Source organism: Cornus florida, unplaced genomic scaffold (genome assembly GCF_030987335.1).
Source record: "Cornus florida cultivar Cherokee Brave unplaced genomic scaffold, ASM3098733v1 CherokeeBrave_3.0.0_Hap2_Chr05, whole genome shotgun sequence".
In the NCBI taxonomy this organism is placed as follows: Eukaryota; Viridiplantae; Streptophyta; class Magnoliopsida; order Cornales; family Cornaceae; genus Cornus; species Cornus florida.
In genome coordinates this window covers 35,304,055-35,323,059 of record NW_026775575.1, presented here as the reverse complement: position 1 = coordinate 35,323,059, position 19,005 = coordinate 35,304,055, and the positions used below count along the sequence as shown (strand labels likewise).

At 34.3% G+C, this 19,005-nt stretch overlaps 1 protein-coding gene across 1 annotated transcript; it reads right to left on the bottom strand.

The window, feature by feature from the left end:
- Window positions 1–6,563: 6,563 nt before the first annotated feature.
- On the bottom strand, window positions 6,564–11,733 carry LOC132306270 (probable polygalacturonase). The gene is made up of 6 exons (XM_059803599.1): window positions 11,466–11,733; window positions 10,081–10,398; window positions 8,745–8,865; window positions 8,463–8,637; window positions 8,288–8,358; window positions 6,564–7,640 (listed from the first exon to the last, which is right to left on the bottom strand). The coding sequence occupies exons 1-6, from the start codon at window positions 11,493–11,495 to the stop codon at window positions 6,967–6,969; spliced, it is 1,389 nt and encodes a 462-aa protein (XP_059659582.1). The 5' UTR covers window positions 11,496–11,733; the 3' UTR covers window positions 6,564–6,966.
- Between the last annotated feature and the right edge of the window lie 7,272 nt (window positions 11,734–19,005).

Below are 19,005 nucleotides of genomic sequence, written 5' to 3'. Positions count from 1 at the left end.
ATGGGATAATACTTTCTTAAAAACTCTTGTTGCATTTCCACCCAAGAAGTTATGGAAAGAGGTTTCAAATTGCTAAACCAATATTTTGCTTTGTCCTTTAGGGTAAATGGAAAGAGTTTCAACCTCAAAACTTCTTCCAACATGTCTGTGTAATACATAGTGGAACAAACTTCAAGAAACTCATCCAAATGCTTATATGATTCCTCATTTGTTAGGCCATAAAAATTCAGAAGCATTTGAATGGTTTGTGGCTTAATTTCATAATGATGTGCTTGAAATGGAAGAAGATGAATACATGTGGGTGCATTATATTCATTTGGTACATAGTGATCTTTTAAAATCATGGGAAGATTTGCAATTGGTGGCTCTACATGAGCTCCATTATTAACTTGGACAATAGGTGGTAGAGATGGTACAAAGAATGGCCTTGGCATTCCAATTGGAACTTGGCCTTGTGGTTGAGGAGCAAAAGGTCTAGGCATGTCTAAGGGAACGTGCATATTATCATGTTGTTGCATATTAGGATGGAGTATGCCTTGTTGGTCTACATGACCAAGGTCTTCAATATGATCGTCCATTGATGCAGTGGATTCAATTGAATTGCCTTTACCCCTTGGATTGCGCACAATTGACTAAAGATTAAGATTCAATAGAACAAGAGGATGATTTAAAGACCTACGACCATGCATAAACAATGCAAATCAACACGAACAACAAACACAACAAATAGCAAATACTTCTCCTCCACAACACAAATCAATCAACAACAAGCCTCCACATACAATGTTCCCATACTCCCATGCTTTTCAACAAATGCAAGAAAGTAAGTTGCCTCCATATGGGCTGATGATTTAAACTAAGCAAGAGGAGTTTAGAAACGCTCACAAAAGTCCTTAAGCAACTTCAAGAATTTTTTTTTTTAAGCATTTTGCTTTGCTTTTGCAATTGCAATTTTTATTATTTTTGCTTTGTACTTTTATGCTTTGCTTGCTTGCTTTGAGGCTCTCTTTGCTTTGCTTCTTTTTGCTCCAAGTACCTAGTCAATTAAGAGTAACAAAAGGAGAAAACAAAACAAAATAAAATAAAGTAAGGATCAAATGAGTACTAATTCCTAATCAATTCCCAATACAGCGTTGCTAATCCTTAGCAACGGCGCCAAAAACGTGGTGCGTCCTTGTTTTATACCTCAAAATGATGTAAAAAGTGTGAGTGTGAGAAGTGGCCACCACGTTTAGAATTTATAAAAAAACACTTAACACTACACTATGTAGTATGAGTGAAAAGGGATCGTCCCAAGGGATTTGCAAGGTATTACGGAATTGAATTCGGGTTAGTAGGTCGAATGATCAAAAAGGGTTTGGTTAGTTGAATTAAACTAATGATTCAATTAAAAACATGCAAAGTAAGAACAATCTAAAGATTAAGATATAGAGAATGAGAGAGAAGTCTTGGGACATAGAGTTCACCACTAGGCTTTACTTCACTAAACATTTAGCATTTGTCAATTCAGGGGGATTCCATGTTGTAAAACAAGTGTGTGTGTGTGTGTGTGTGTGCACCATTAATTAAAATACTAAGCATGGATGGCAAATTAAGCATAAATTGCCTAATCAATCTAGTAAGTAACACAACCTATAAAATTAAACCATTAATCATTCAATATACCCACAATTAATACTCACACTAAAATCTAGAGAAATATACTACTTGCACTCATAAGCATGGATCATCAAATAATAAGAATGGATTGTTTACCTATCTAGGAATATAAAACAACTACACTACAACTAGACTTATGATAATGAAATTAAACTAATTAAGCTAAAGAGGTAGCACAATCCATCAAGAAATAAGCATAATTCCTCAAACAAACCACAAGAGTAATGAATTAAGAACCATGTCTTGACCATCACTAGATTTATAATTGCAACACACATAAACATGCATTAAACTCATCAAATCTAGTGTAAGCACATGACCATTTATTATAACATACATAGACATATAAATAAAAAATAAAATATCAATTGGAAGAATTAATCCATACAAATCATGCAGAAACTCAAGATTTATATATAATCATGGTCAAAACATTATTTACAACATAAATCCCCAAAAACTACAAAACTAACTTTAGGAAGCAAGCCTATGGGCTATCTCTAGCCCCAAGAAAAGGATTAGCCACTCATGGTTGTTTTCATCCAACCCTCAAGGGCTTTTGCTCCAAAAAAACCTAATCTAGAAAGAAAAATTATCTAATTGTATTACAAAAGTTGGAAAAATACTTGGAACCAAAATTGGGAGCCCTATACAATTGGTTTCATTTAATTTAAATACAAGCCTCTTTAAGTAGGCAACAAGTTAGAAAATAGGCCTTTGATTGCTGCAATCTCGCAGTTACAAAAGTTAGTGGAGTTCAGGTGCGCTCGGGGAATTAAAACAGCTCACTGCCACCAGGGGCTTCGATCGATCGAAGATGATGTGGCAAAAATATTTCTGACAACTGGCGACCTTATCCATTGAGCTAGCACCGCCTTCTTTTCGATCGATTGTAGATATCTTCGATCAATCGGGACTTCCTTCGATCGATCGAAGACTGTCCAGTTTTTCTGACTTATTCTGAATTTTCTTCTTGACTTCAAAAAGGAGCTAAAAGGCTCTTTTTAGCCTTTTTGAACCTTATTAACCTGAAAAAGACGAAAACACAAATTAAAACTAAAACGGGAAAGTAAGATAGATAAATGGACTAAAATACCCTAACTTAGGTGCTAAAATGCATCACATTTGAGCACTTATCATATACATCACTCCAAGAGTTACCAAACAACTAGCACATAGACTCCGTTATGATACAAATCGCACATATTACTCTAAGACACAAAATAATAAAAGACAATGCCAGAATCAAATCTCGGACACGAAAACGAGATTGGTGCACTTCCACACCCCATTGGCCAATGTTCCAAAGGACTTTCAATCCACCGGACGCGATGTCCACTTTTTTCAATAATCGGATGGCGTCTATCCTTCAAACTTGTTATGTATGCCGTGCACACACAACTAAAACCTCATAGACGTATAACGAAACGGTGACCACTATACTCCTAAAGCCGTAGTGGCACGCACACCAAAATTTACACACAAGTTAACATTTCTACAAGTTCACAATGCTTAGTAAAGATAGACTTCACCATAGCCACACAACTAAGCCTAAATTGAGCACACATAAGTTAACATCATATTGCAATGTAGAAAACTAATTAATGCTAATATAAAGTAAGCTTCCAAGTTCTCATTTCAACATCAACAGGGTATTGAATATTAAACAATTCATAGGCATGCTATAAACATAAATCAAGAAATCTATATACATAGAAATCACTAGGTTTAAGTAACCACTAAACATGAAAATCTCTAGATTTTAGGTTACTTCAAATGAAACAACATAAACACAATATATAGGTTGTACACAAGTCATATTCAACATGAAACCCTAAGTTCATCATATACTAAGCAACCTATACGCAATTCTAGAAGCGTAAGCATGCATTAAACCTCAAATTAAACCTTAAAACACTAAGGGTATAAACATAGGACATTCCCTACCTCAATTTGAGATGAAATCTCAAATGACGCCAAAACGGAACCTTTCCGAATGCGACGAAACTCCGGGGTTACGACGAGGAGAACACAAAGCCCTCTTGCGGCAACACCCAAATCCAAACCTAAGCTAAATCCCGAATTGAAAAATTGGCCAAAACTGGATTCTAATTGGATGGAAATCGAGGCCTCTCCAAAGCCAACAACAAAGCCTTCTAAGGCTGGGTGAGAATCAAAGTGGAAGGAAGCTAAAAGGAGGAGAGAAGGAGGAAGATCAAAAAGGGGGAAAAAGGGCAGCAGCCGTGTGCTAGGGGAGGGGAAAATCTAATTATTTTTCTCTTCCCCCCCCCCCCCCCCCCCCGGCCCCCTTATATAAAGTCCAAAATGACCCCCGAACGGGCCCTGCGCGGCCTCGAAAAGTGAAAACTGTCCGGACGCGCTCAAACGGAAAAAGTCCGTGAATGAAAAAGTACTGACGTGAGAAAAAATGAACAACGGAAGAAATGGCGTCGAAAACTGAGTCCCGAGCAAGTTTGGCGATAACTGAGGTTAAAAACCCTAAAACTGAAGAAAACGACCGGAAGACAAATCTAAGAGTCCACGACCCAACGAAAAGCGAAAATGAATCCCGTACGAGGATCCTAGCCCAAAACGGGACACTTGGCATTAACTTTCGTTAATTGCGCAAAGGCCTCTCCACAAAAGGATAACTGCACAAATGACCCAAAATGAAAATATATTCCAAAAGATACTTTCTTAAAAAAACCCGAAATAAAATATCTTTTAAAGATATTTACGAAAAATACCCCAATAAAAGAAAACGTTTCCGAAGAAACTATGCATCCATACCCCTACGGGGAAAAGTAAGCAACTAGCATGTTTTTCTACAAAAGTAAAGATATGCATTTCATGGAAATAAATCAAAGAGATGGCACGTAACATCGGAAAAAGAAATCGGAAACAAAACCAAGAAATCAGGCACAAAACCCTAACTCGGTTTCCTAAAACCTTAAGGTGCGGGAAAGGAAACAAATTTACAAAAAAAAAAAAAAAAAATCAATGAAAACGAAAGTTGCCAAAAATGACTGGGTCATTACAACTTGGATCACTATGCTTTATTGCCTGATCTTCATCCAGTTTCCCCTAAGGCGAAACGTCAGTTTCATTTTGATGTAAACTGGACCATAAATTACCAATGTGTTTCCATAATTTTTTTTTTTCCGGAAGGTATATGTGTTTCCATAATTGCCAAAACCTAGAATCGGCCTGTCCAAGGATCTCGATAGTATTGTTGGGCTACCAAATTAAGAGTGTAAAAAAAGCTTTGATCCAGTGGGCTAAAGGAAACCAACATAATTCATTAAATCTTTGGCGATTGAAGGAAAAAAATTCTGATTATGATCACTCCCCATGTTCTTTAGGCTGAAGAAAATCTTAAGAAATGTTGGGTAGATGAGGAGCTTTATTGGAAGCAGAAGTCCAGAAATCAATGCCTTCAATTTGGTGATAGAAATACCAAGTTTTTTCATGCTGCAACTAGAAGAAGACGGGCTAGAAATTCTCTCTTCAGTAAATTAAGGATGAAGTGGATACATGGTACGAGGAGGAAGCAACAATTCACTCCAATTTCTTGCGGTATTTTCAGTAATTATCTCATTCTCAAAATCCCAGTGGCATCGATCAATTCCTACGTTGCATCCCTTGTCGCATTTCAACTGAAATGAATAAAATTTTACTGGAGCCGCCTACCGAACTTGAAATTAAACAAGCGGTTTTTGGCATCTCTCCTCTCAAAGCTCTTGGACTGCCATTATTTTATCAACTCTATAAATACCAGTAACACTCCTCCCATATCTCCACTACTCTCAAATCTCAATATACCATCGTGTCAACCCAATTGTTTCTTCTTCTATTTTTTCAAGAGTCTTTGTTGTGTTGAACCTAATACCTTTAACAAATTAAGCCCAGGAATTCACATCTTCAGTTGCTCCAGCAAGGATGCTCAAGGCTTTGGTCCTCGACTCCCACAACCTCATCTATTTCCTTCACATTGTTAATTTGAATGTAAATATCATTTTATACTATGTTCTTGCAGGGAGTCGCTTCAAGAACATTGAGTGAGGCCATGCCTTTCAGAGTCACACGCTGCTTTAGAACGAAGACACCGATAAAGTTCAGATCTACAGAGCTAAATCTTCCATGTACTGTTGGTCTTTCATGTTTTCGATTGGTTCTCTGTTATGAACAATGCAAACATTTTATCATGCTGGCTCTCTCCATTCGACTTGAATACTTGAAGCACAAGATTGATGCTCTTGATGCAGACAACCACGAATGCATTTATACTTTAATTGAGGGTTATTTGTTGGGCAACACAAGTCATTGTAGTCCTTTTAAAGTTGTCAATCATCAGTATGCCACCATCCTAGGTCTCCAACACAAAACTGCAAGTTCTGAAGGAGAAATTATATGGTCCCGGTCCCAGGCCAATCACCATTGCTGTAAGCAATTTCTCCGAAAGAAGAACCATAATAGGCTTGTGCCAAAAGCCTGTTCTCTAACTGAGGTTTATATTCAAAGTTCACGAATATATTATGGGGATATCCATATTTCAGCTACTCAACTATGACAAACAAACACCATGGTTTCAACATTTCCTTTTTCAACTTCCTTTCCATATATAATTTCACCATCCAGAAACAGATCAAATCCATTTTGAAGCAAGAATGCTATAACCTACCACTGAATAAAAAGACAAATAGTTTACGTAGAAATTAAGTAATGATCAGATGAGCTCTAGTCTGTGTAGTCTGATGAGGTATCTATTTTCAAGTATTACCAAAAAATGCATACATCAATATAACAACATAAAGAAATTCTGCAAAGAAGCGTCGTCGCGTCTTATGCACAGAAAGTGATGCAAAAAATCAACAAGCTAGTAGCAGAAAGGTGCATCCTAGTAATTCAGAGTACAGAAGACAAATTTTATTTCAAGAATATCATCACTCCATGACACCTTCCCCTCCCAATCTACTATTAATCGATCATAATGTCCATATCCATTACATAAATTTACATTGTGAAATAAATGACAATAAAATAAATTAAAAAAGAAAATAAAGCACCGAAAGTAATAAGTATCTGAGTTGTACTGCACTACCAAAAATTTCCTTGCAAATGAATGAAGAAAACGAGGCTGTACAAGAGCAACCGACCTGGATGATACCAATTTGGGGAGTTCCATTTCTAGATGAGAGAGTGTTCAATTGATTATCCACTTGAATTCAAAGCGGAAATGGCAGAAGCATTTAGACTCTCATTGTATAGGTTGGATGAAACAAATAATTGTAGTTTAAGGTGCTGGTATCATAAAATTGCAACGAGACTATTTGGATACAAGAGGAAGAAGCAGCCTGTGGAAGAATTAGAAAATGAGCTCTGCAAATCAGGACATGGTTCAGGAGACACGGCCTCAGAGAAACCTGACACATTAGAACATACCCATGAAGTAGAAGGGCCGGAAGTGATAGATAAGGAGATGTTTGATAGGCAAATTGAAGTGAAGGGAGATTCATAGATTCCAGAAAAGACTCCTGCTGTTGTGATATTCGTGCCAACCATGCTCTTAAAGGTGATGTCAGTGACAATTGGGAGTGCACTAGGATCATATTTGTCATCTGGATGGGATTCAAATTCCCCTGTTGCCTCAATTGCCAGCTGAACATTAGCCATTTCCACATATGATATGATAACGTATTTTATATAACCACCCCTGCCTCTTGATGTCCTAAGTCCAATGCCAGTATATGAATCATGTATATGAAGACGCTCGGCAAGTATGTTAGAAATGCCACCAGACATCTCACTGCCAAAAGCCAGACCAGAGCCCGAAGATGACTGAAGGCAAACATCCCTGATGTGAACATATGCAGTTGGTTTGCCATATGCAATTCCATACTCATCCCAACCGCTCTTGAGCACAATGGCATCATAACCCATGCTAATGTTGCTATTTTCAATGCAAACGTGCTCAGAGGAATCTGAAATTTGCATTTGGATATTGTTACATAAAGATATAATATTCTGCAACCTTCTAACTCGAATTTATTTATTTATTTAATTTTGTTATGAAAAAAGAAAACTTTGAAACAAGATTTGGCCAACAAAATTTCTCACACTCAATGTTATTAAATAAGATATTTAAACTTTAACAATTATGTACTGCATCATGCTTCATCTACAAAACAAAACAAAAAAACAAAAAAACAAAAAAAAAGGTAATAGTAATACAAGTAAATCAAGCATAACCTCTAACACAAGATTATCGGGTTATTAAAAATAAAAATAAAAAAAGTCTCTATTTATCCCTAGAAATTACCTGATTGCTTCTGTTTGGTTATCAATAACTTTTAAAGAACAGGTAATGGGCTAATGCAGGGAATTAGCTAACCATCTGGAAGTAAATAGATTTATAACAAAAATCAGATAAAGAATTTCAGCTGAAGACAAGTTTATAGCCTTGAAGAAAACAGAATGCCCGATGATAAGGAACTGTTCAATTTTTTTTGTGATTTATAACCAAGATAATAATAAATTGGTAAACATATTGCATATAGCATCGACAGATCCTCAATCACATGCAAATAAGAAATGTAAATCTCAAGTAACGAAATTTTTTCCAACTAACCTGGGACTATTCCACTAGTGAAAGGAGATTCAGGTGGAGAATGAACTGTTAAGTTCTGAACTAGCACATTACTGCATCATATCCACATAAAATATTACTACTCATCAAATCTTACTGAAGTTCATCATGCTTGCAAAGAGTGAAGGATAAACTTAAAGGATAAAAGCCAAGCTACCTGCAATATACTGGATGAATGTTATAGAAAGGGGAATTCAAGAAGGTTAGATTCGAAATAACAACATCATTAGAGCCAATAAATTCCACAAGATGAGGACGGCTATACTTCAAGGAATGAGAACTGAACTGCTCCCACCACACAGAACCCTGACCATCAATAGTCCCATTACCACCTGGTGCAATCAAAAGATGTGTGCAATTTGTCAGAGAAACAATAGATTTAGATACATAATAAATTATAAAATCATCGGACAAACAAAAAATTGAGGGGTGTCCCTGCCTGTAATCACCACGTCACTTAAATTATGTCCAGTAATCAAGCTGCGATATCTTCCACCTGGCAGTTCAATCCCTCGGCCATAAGATGGTAAGGGCTCAACTACTTCCCAATGAGAATAATCCTATAAATAAATAAATAAATAAAAATAGAAAAAAAGAAAGAAAGATAAAAGCAATAAGTAAAACTCACCCCAATTAGATGGATGCAAGTACTGATATAGTCCACAATATAACCTTACCTCTATAAGGTAGAGCATAGATACTAGATTGAAATAAATAACATGGAATGTGGTACTTTAATTGTTTGGTAGGCAAAAGCATCAACCTAAATTTTTTTGCTAAGCTATTTTTCCCATTGATGCATGAAAGAGAGTAAATTGGGAGCATGAGAAAATTATGGAGGAAAGATTTGAAAAAGTTATTTGCTCTAGTTATTTTAGCCACCTCCCATCTCCACATTTTTCTCCCTTCACAGAAGTTCCCGTCACTGATTGCTTGCCGACCACCCCCCTTCTCTTCCTCCTCTCTCCCCCACAACACCAATCCATTGGTTTCCTTTCTCCATTAATATCCAAATTTCTTGCTTATTCTAGCAAGATCTTTAGATTTTCCTTTAGGTACTGAAATCAAGACACTATTTAGGTTATTGGATTTTTTTGGCAACTGTAGTAGCAAAGGATTTCTGAGCAAGTGTATTGAAGACTATATGGAGGTAAAGAGGAACCGAGCAGGGAAGAAAGAAAGAAAGGCGCCTGATGTCACCACCAGAAAATGAATGAATGAAAGAAAGAAGGAAAGAAAGAAAGAAAGGTAAAAAGGCACCTGATGTCACCGCCAGAAAATGAATGAAGTTGAAGGGCCTATTCGGCAGAATATTTACTGATTATCCACTCAAGAACCAGGTTAATAAAACCCCAAAAACTATAAACAAAAACTAGAAAGGGACCATTTCCCTGGAGATTGAGCAGTGTGTTTGTCACCTCGTCTCCATTAAAAGTGGTTTGAATATTGATACAACAGCCTAATTGAAGTGTTGTGTAGGGAGGAGAGACAATGGAAGAAAGGTGGTAAAATAAGCCAAAAGTAGAGCCCCTCGTCATTTCGCTCCCATGTTGTCACACATTTACGCATTTCACTCCCCTTTTGTTGTTGTTTTCTCTCTAATACTGAGCAATGGTTTTAAGTTTAAGTTATCCATGGTTCATGGCTGCCCCCAAAAAAATAATAATAATAAAGGGACTCTGTCATAGTTTTTCATAGTTTCTAGAACAAGAAAAATGTATTGTTTTTCATTTTCATGAAAAAATAAAAAATAAAAATTAAGTTGAAATGAGAACCTGTGATCCAAAAATAGTAGCTCCTCTTTCCAGAAAGAGTGTAAGGTGGCTGGTAAGGTTGAAGCTTCCAGTAAGCCACCTGCCAGACGGAACGTACAGTTGAGCACCGCCCTTGTCTGCGAAGGACTTAAGGTAGAAAATGGCATTCTGGAAAGCGACCGTATTCAATGTCTTGCCATCCCCAACTGCTCCGAATTCCAAAATGGACACACTGTGCGGTCTGGGTTCCAGCGGCCTATTGAATTTACACTCTCCTTCACTTCCGGCCCCATATAGTTCAACAGCATCACTTAATGCCAGAAGCAAAAGCAGTGTCACCTGAAAAAAAAAAAGGGGGGGGGGGGGAACAAAAGAAAAAGGTAAAGAGCATTGCAAAACAAATATTCAACTCTCAAGCAGTTCCCTACTTTTCAGAATCAACCTATGCAACGCTCTCTTTTCCGTACAAACTGTTATGCCATTTTAATAAAGAGCCAATCAAAGGAAAAACAGAAGTTACTATGAGCTACAGAAGCTACATATAGAAAATCAAATCCAATCCTTCTACTTCACAAATCACAATCAAATTCCAGGATCATATAATAGGTAACTAAAGCAAAGTCAAAGAAATCAATATGATTTATGTTCATAGAAATCGAGGTAACACAAAAAACATCTGAACTCTTGAGTGAGAAACTGACCACTATGATGATAGCTTAAATGTAGACTCATAGCAAAAGATTAATTTTTGATCAAAGAGATAGCTTAAATGTAGACTCATAGCAAAAGATTAATTTTTGATCAAAGAGATAGATAATAGGTCCCCAAAACAGAAATTACAAAAAGGAACAACTCAAAAATTGATCCCAATTATCCCTATTCATGAACAGGAAAGTGAAAATTAAAATCCACTCCCTCAATACAACACATTGAAATTCTTTCTTTGCTTGGCGAACATTGAATCTCAAGAACAAGCCCCACAACAATTGAAAGCAGATCAACTTGACACTGATCATACAAAACCTAAATAAACCAAGCATAAAAGTATAAAATGGGAGTTGCTTACAGTGCAATACACACTTCAAAACTCAATTTAAAGGCAATGATCTACAAAACCCATTAAAATATAATTCCAAAGGACACAAAAAATATCATAAATAGTAAATTTACACTAAAAATATCAGATCAGTGTCCAATCAAAAAAAAAAAAACCCACAAAGATCAATTCCCAACTAGAACAATCACTTGATAAACATAATTGAATAGAATTACAACAAGAATTCTCATATAACAAATATCAAACAAACCCAGATGTGGAAAATTTCAGAACAATCAAATCAAGTAGTAAAGCCTCAGAATAAAGTGAGCATAAACCAGAAATTAAAATGAAAAAGCAACGTACTTACTAGCCTCTTCATGAGTCTCCCCTCTCTCATTCAGGGGCACCCAAGAGGCAAGAGCTCACAGCAACGGTAAATTGGGCAGTGACAAGATTTGATGAAATAAAAAAAAGGAAGTGGAAACAGAGAGCACAGGAAAAGGGTGTGATTATAGGATGCCGATTAAGCAAATGAAACAAGAATACAAACGGATGGGTTATAGAAAGCGACAGCCAAAAAAAAAGAAAGACAGCTCTTCATGTACATACTCTTGTTATACACATACATATAAAGAATATATACATATCAATGTAGTATAATCCAAGGAAAGTGCAATAATAATAGTAATTTAGACCCATAATTGCTGTTTAATCACTCCAGAAACCTACATTTCAAATGGGCTTTGCCGACACTAATAATTTAGACTCATAAATTTGCTGCTCAAGTATGTGTGTCCGTTATATATATATATATATGTATAGAGAGAATATTATATGTTGATTTGGGTGACTAAAAGTGTGGAAATTAATAAATAGTGCCGAAACAAGGGAATTAAATGTGGGATGATGCGTCTACATGGCGAGAGAGGGGGCAGGGGATTGTGAAGGAAATTGGGACCCACGGTCAATGATTTATCAAAAATGCTAGGCTGGCGTCACTTACTTGCCAGTTGATAACCCAGCAATTGGTGGGCCCACAGGTTTCTTCCTTCCAACCCCTTCTTTATGAGTGTCTTGTGTCCCTTAGCTTCAGCATCAAAAACTTATTCTCCCCACACCCCTTACTCGTGTCTTGGTAATGAATGACATGTTTAGCTTCATAACTCTCAAATTTTGTGTTTGGTTTGTCTTACGTTTTCGCCTTAGTCTCTCCGGCGTTTTGCGGTAAGATCGATTTTGGTGTCTAGACGAAGTGTGTCTAATTTAATTAATGTGAGTCCAAACTCTTTTTGTTGTCACAACTTAATAACTTACCTGTGCGTATTTGTCACGACTGATAAAAATAAAATAAAATTTTCAAACATGTGTATATTTGTCGCAACTAATAAAAGAATAAAAAATAATAAAAAAAAAAGTTTTTAAAACGTGTCTACTCCCCTAACATCTTGAGGGGTTAGAGCATTTCCAATGCAAAATACTATATTTTTATGTTAAATTTATATTTGAAAAGTAATTATAATGTCAAAATGTTATATTTTTGCAATTCTGCTCCAATGGTCTATTTTATTCAAAATGTTATTTTTGACAAAATAACTATTCTATATTTTGAAAACTCATTAGAGTGCCTTATTTTCATTTTAGCAATTTTTGATAATCTCAAAATATGATAAGTCTTTTGAGAGAGCCCATTAGAGTGCCTATTTTCATCCACTTGTTATATTTTGAATTTGAGAGGTACTATATTTTAAAATGTATTTGAAAATATTAAAATATGAGAGGTCTTTTGAGAGGCTATTGAAGTGCCTTATTTTTATCCACCTGCTATATTTTGAGTTTGAGAATCCATTTGAGAGGACATTGGAGATACTCTTAGTTAACATCTTTCGCTATGCTAAATTCCAAAAACAAATTAATTGGTTAGGATAAAATCAGAGTATAACAAAATCTTATTCTAAATAATATTTAACAATTATATTAACAAATTCTTTTCTTTTGTATTTAAAATTCAAGTAAATTTAAGAACTAGTAATAGAACAATTGTTTACCTAGCCGAAAGGAAGAAATTTGGAATCTATTCCGTGCATGTTCCTATTCCAATTAGAATACACGCAAACTTATTGGACAAGGGTTGTTGGGTAACTCAAATTTCAAAAATAATCTTTTTGAATGGAATAAGATCGTCTCAATTGCCTCAATTAGCATTAATAAATTATTATTAATCTTTAATTACATCTTAAATAATTGAATAATTGATTGATTACTATATGGATTTCCAGTCCACGAGTAATGAGAAGTGTGAGCTTCCTTCTCAATTATGAAACTAAGAGAGAGGTGTGCATTCTGAATAATATTATGAAAGATGTGTGTTGGAACAATCTCACCACCACCCTTAGAGGTAGACTTTTACAGTAATTAATTTGTCTCTCATCTATTGTTGACGGGGAGTGTAATCTGATAGGTTTATCCTATCTTTAACTTTAATAGAGAATTATAATAGCTTGCTCACACATCAGCCTATTAAATACATCCATTACTTATTTCTAACTCCATTATAAATAAATAATTGCACTCAAGTTTGCGAATAAATATTATTAATTATAATCTAGTCCTAGCAGTTATTTATACCATGAATTGACCCTTTCACGTTCATTAGTTATTTGGGTAAATATTACCATCAATCTGATGTACTAATTAATTAATATTATTGTTTGATAAAACTGAATATTAAGTACTAAAAATTTTAAAAGCTGAATTTTAAGTGCTTTTTTTAAAATTTAAGTGCTTAAATTTTTAGGATATGTTTTTTGAGTTTTTAGTGTTTAACATTCAGTTATAAGTGTATCTTTGTCACTTAAAATTTTATTCAATTTTAAGTGGCGCTTATCATTTTCAGCGATATTCAAAGTATGTTATCGAACGCACTTAATTAGATAAGTGTTGAATACATTCAAAATTAAGCTCTAAATTGAGTAATTAAATAGCACCTTAGTCTCCTACATTTATCCGTTTGATCACATATATTTAATAAGTAAAATCATATATTAAATATAACTTACTAGATTTCCCGTGATCAAATCAACCTAACTAAAATATTTTCACACATGGATTCCATCGTGATGAAATACGTTCTGCAATATTATATTAATATTTATATAAAGTACCCAAATGTATCAACCCACAAGTCATTCAAATAAATTAAAGCAAATATTAATATTACCCCAACTAGTATACTTCTTAGGCTTAAAAGTCAACTTATATTAGTAACAAATAAGAAAAATTACTCATGATGGTGTGAGTAATTTATCTACTTATCGACGATCCGTTCACCATGTCCCACACTGAATACATTCAGTTCTGAATTACCTCATATAGATGATTGAGATAAGTCACTCCACTTAGAACCCGTTTGGGGTTGCTTTTGGAATAAATAAAATATATATATATATATATATATATATATATATCATTTTTATCAATAGAGCTGTCAAAAAAATATGGTTAGTAAAAAGCATTTTAAGTATTTGGTGACACATTACAATAAGTACTTTTCATATTTAAATTATTTTTTAATTTATTTTGTAACAATATTTTTTAAAACACTTATATTGCTAATTTTATAATAATAGTCTTTAATATGATGTTATCATATTTGATAATAGCAACTTTATTAAGGAATTAGTGTAATGTCTTTATAAAAAATAAAAAAGATATAATTGACTAATGAAAAAGAATTATCTAAAATATTCAACCTCTACTCATAACGCATTTTAAAACCTCCAAATTCTAGCTTTATTCAAACGTTCTACTGAACTAAATTTAGTAACTATTAAAAGAGCTTTTAATGTTACCAAACACATCTAAATGCAATTTTTCAAAATAAAAGCACTTTTAAGCAATGGAGAAGCAATTGCAAACGGGCTCTTATGCTATGTTTGGTTTGAGGGAGGGACTGAGGAGGGATTGATGAGAGGGTGGATAAAATAAATTTTTCATGTTTGGTTGGAGGTACCCAAAATTGGGAGGAAGAGGAGAAAGAAAGAAGTAACAATTAACAAAAATATGTGATTTTTATAATTTGAAATAATGAGAGTATATTGGTAAAAAGAATATAAAACCCCTATTTCCCTTCCTTCCAACCAAACAAAAATAATATATCACCCCATTAATCCTTTTGACTATCCATTCAATTCAGCCAAACAAAATTTGAGAGAGACATCTTCCCTTCCTAAGGGCATCCATCCATTCTGCTCTGCCAAACAAAATTTGAGAGAGACATCTTCCCTTCCTAAGGGCATCCATCCATTCTGCTCTGCCTTCCATCTATTTTTCCATCCCTTCAACCAAACGCAGCATTAGTGTTTCCACTGAGTTAGAAATCAGCAGTTACATTCATGAAATTAAATGTCTAATTCTTTTCCTTTGAGTGAAAACATTAATAATTACGAATATCAATAAATTTATATATTATATGCATAAAAATTCATCATATCATAATTAATGGACAATTAGATCAAAAACTCTTTGAATAACTCAATACAATAAATTATCAATATTATATGAAGACAAATAAATCATATTTCATTTAATAAATGTCAAATTACAATCAATGGTTGTGCATAGCACACACAAACCCTAAAGCTAGACTAGTCTTGAATAAGAAAATGACCATGATTTGTGTTTTCAATGATAAAACCACTCACAATAAAACGAATCCTAGTATGATATGGTTATATTGAGAGTGTCAAACCTCAAAGACCATGATGGTATTGTTAAGTATAAGAATACTTCTGATTTGATTCAAAAGAAAAGATTGATTTGTTGTTTTTCTACTTCTAATTGCAATAAAATTAAAAATTGAAAATAAACTAAGTCAGATGATAAAGTTTTCCAAGAGAGAAGATCTAGGAAATTGACTTCACTACTAACCTCATAACAATGGTCAATTATATTTAATTTGCGAAAATTAACATTATGTATAATTATGGATCTTGTGGCTACAAGCTCACAATGGTAATATCAAGAAAATATATATAATCAAACATTAAGTATAAATTATCTTTGGTTGGTACAAATTGTCTACCTAACGACTTTAAACTAGGGTGTAGCACAATTTGTCTTCCCTTAGTATGAACTATCAATGTAACAACCCTCACCCTATCCAGATACAATATTATTCGCTTTTAGTTCCCCCGGACCAGAGATTTCCTAGAGGGTCACCCATCCTAGTACTACTCCAGGTTAAACATGCTTAACTTTGGAGTTCTGGTATATTCACGGTCATCACGACTTTAATTCGCGTTATATCATCGAAGGGTGTAAAGCCTACATATAAAACTTCACTCTGTAGCCTTCCAATGTTCGCCCACATCGCATATGCCAACAGACACTCGTCATAATCAAGACACTTATTTATAAATTCAATGAAAACTATTACATGATCATTACTTTTATAATCACAGAAAATATAAGTAATTTGATTTCAATTTAAACAAAATTAATTCTAAGACAATATCATGATTCTATTAAAATTGATTATAATCAATAAATCCTTGATTGCTTAGTACAACTAAGTCAATTCTCCAAACCATGCAATCAATATACATAACCAGAAAATTCCCCAAAAAATAAGTATAATTGACCACGTTACTTGGCTAGGGTTACATTGATTCCCTAAGAAAGAATTTAGCTACTCATGGAGAAGGTAGAAAGCATCATCGTTGAGAAATATGCCATCTCCATGGACTACAAATCTAATCAGAATCACCTTCTTCAAGCTTCAAAAATTAGCAATAATGAAGAGAAGCCCTTAGCCGCCAAATCTCTCTCTTCCCTTAGCCGCCAAATCTCTCTCTTTCTCTAAACTTGTGTAATGTCCTTGCAATTGTTGGTAATCTTACTCTAAATCAACTCAAAACAGGCCCAGAATATATGTCATAAGCATGTAATGAAGTCCGACCCTTATATGGTAAGAAGGGATCAAAGTATAAAATTCCTGCAACTACTAGGATTATCATCTGATGCACTTAGGAACGATCCTAGTAAGTCTACAATTGATTCTAGGTCTCCCGTTGCGATCGATCCTAAAGAATTACGATCAATCCACCATGGTAGTATACATATAAACTTTGTCAAGGCTTGTAGTGTTTGGCTTTACTCCTGAGATGATTACGATCGATCCTAGACTAGGATTTATTCTAACTTTTTGAACATTAGCTTCTCATCTTCCTTAAGCCCTGAATCAACCCCGGACACACCGAAGCCTTCCTTCCTTAGATCATGTTATCATCATTCAAAGCTCAAAATAAGCAAAATTGAAGGGGAGTACCTGAAAATATATGAAACCAAGAAAATGGCGTAAGTACTATTACAAAAGCATTACTAAGACATTAGCATGTGCAACTTTAAGGTCTGAATGTGCAACACTTAACGCTTATTAGACCATCCTATACTTATTTTATTCATGGCTTCTTTTTTTTCTTTTTCTTTTTCCATTTTTTCTTCTTTTTTCTTTTTTCAATTTTTTTTTTTTTTTTTTCTGTCAAATAATGCTCATGGGAGACTTGAATTCTTTGCCTTTCACTTTAAAAGGAGAGGTGAATAAGGTCCTTGGTTTATTCACTTTACCCTTATTAAGAGAGTGTTTGGAAGAATAAAAAGGTAACTATAGGGCTATGATGTTTTGAACTTTTGAATTGCCAATAGGTACTCCACAATACTAGGTTGGCATCCTCGTTTGGTTACAGAAATGCCCTTGGGAAAATGTTTTAAGGATGTGACACTTATGAAACACCAATTTAGACATTCATGGAATATATTTACTTCAAAAATGTAACAGTCATGCAACATATTTACTTCAAAAATGTAACACCCATGCAACACATTACATCGATATGCAACACTTCATTACCATTAAATTGAGAATGCAACTTTTTTTTATCATTATTGCATTTAAGATTGATTAATGGCATTATATCCTTATTTAATAGTGATGCGCGGTATTGTAACATTGATTTAATTGTATAACCAAAATAAATTCTGAATAAAAGAATTCAAATTCTTAAGTTAGTGACATGATTGACTGCTATGATATAGTTAAAATTAGTTTGAAAGATGGTTTGTACAAAATTTGTCGATTCAGGGTTGTAAAAGAGAGATCAATTGAATGACTCTTACATGGTATTGGCCCGCCATTCTTAACTATATAGCTCTCAACAATCATAGGAGTGTTTTTAAAATAAAAATAGCTAAATGGGATTTCAACCTTGACCTATAACTTGTGCAAGTGTTGTAATCCAGTAATCCACAATTGCACAATTATCTTTTGTTTATAATACTTTAATTGCAAAAACCATAAACCTTTCCTTGAGAATGCAATTTGTGTTTATTATTCTCAAATATATTTATGTATCCTTTCTTTAAGAATGATATTTTTTACTTGTATTTTTATAAACCCCAATTTTCCATACCAAGGGCAAATTGCTAATTTTGATGATATAACAACCTATTACTGTGTGAATTTGATATTATACTTGAGTATGATCAATTTAAGGATATTTTATAAACTCAAGTATGCAAAGATCCATGGATAAATGCAAAAGCTCAATTGGATCTAAACTCATGGCCAATGGAACACGAAGACATTGAAGATCAAGACCATAGGGTAATGTGGGTTGGTGAGAACTAAATTACTTTTAAAGTAATTTTTGTTGCATTTGATTTGAAAGCTTAATTCTAGGAACTAAAGAAATTAATGACCCAAAAATGATTTAGCCCATTAACTTAGATGTCCCACATAAAAGGGCAAAATACTCATGAAAGGGAAAAAATGCCCGCCAGCAAGATGAAGGCACGTGCCCCAATCCACGTATGACACGATGGCCCAAACAAGAAGTAGATCGACCTAAATA

Coding starts and splice junctions, on each gene's coding strand:
- LOC132306270 (XM_059803599.1), bottom strand. CDS start 11,495: ATGAGAGAGGGGAGACTCATGAAGAGGCTA. Junction 8,866..10,080: donor CTACTATTTTTGGATCACAG/GTTCTCATTTCA, acceptor ATTTATTTATAG/GATTATTCTCATTGGGAAGT. Junction 8,359..8,462: donor ATTCATCCAGTATATTGCAG/GTAGCTTGGCTT, acceptor GATATGATGCAG/TAATGTGCTAGTTCAGAACT.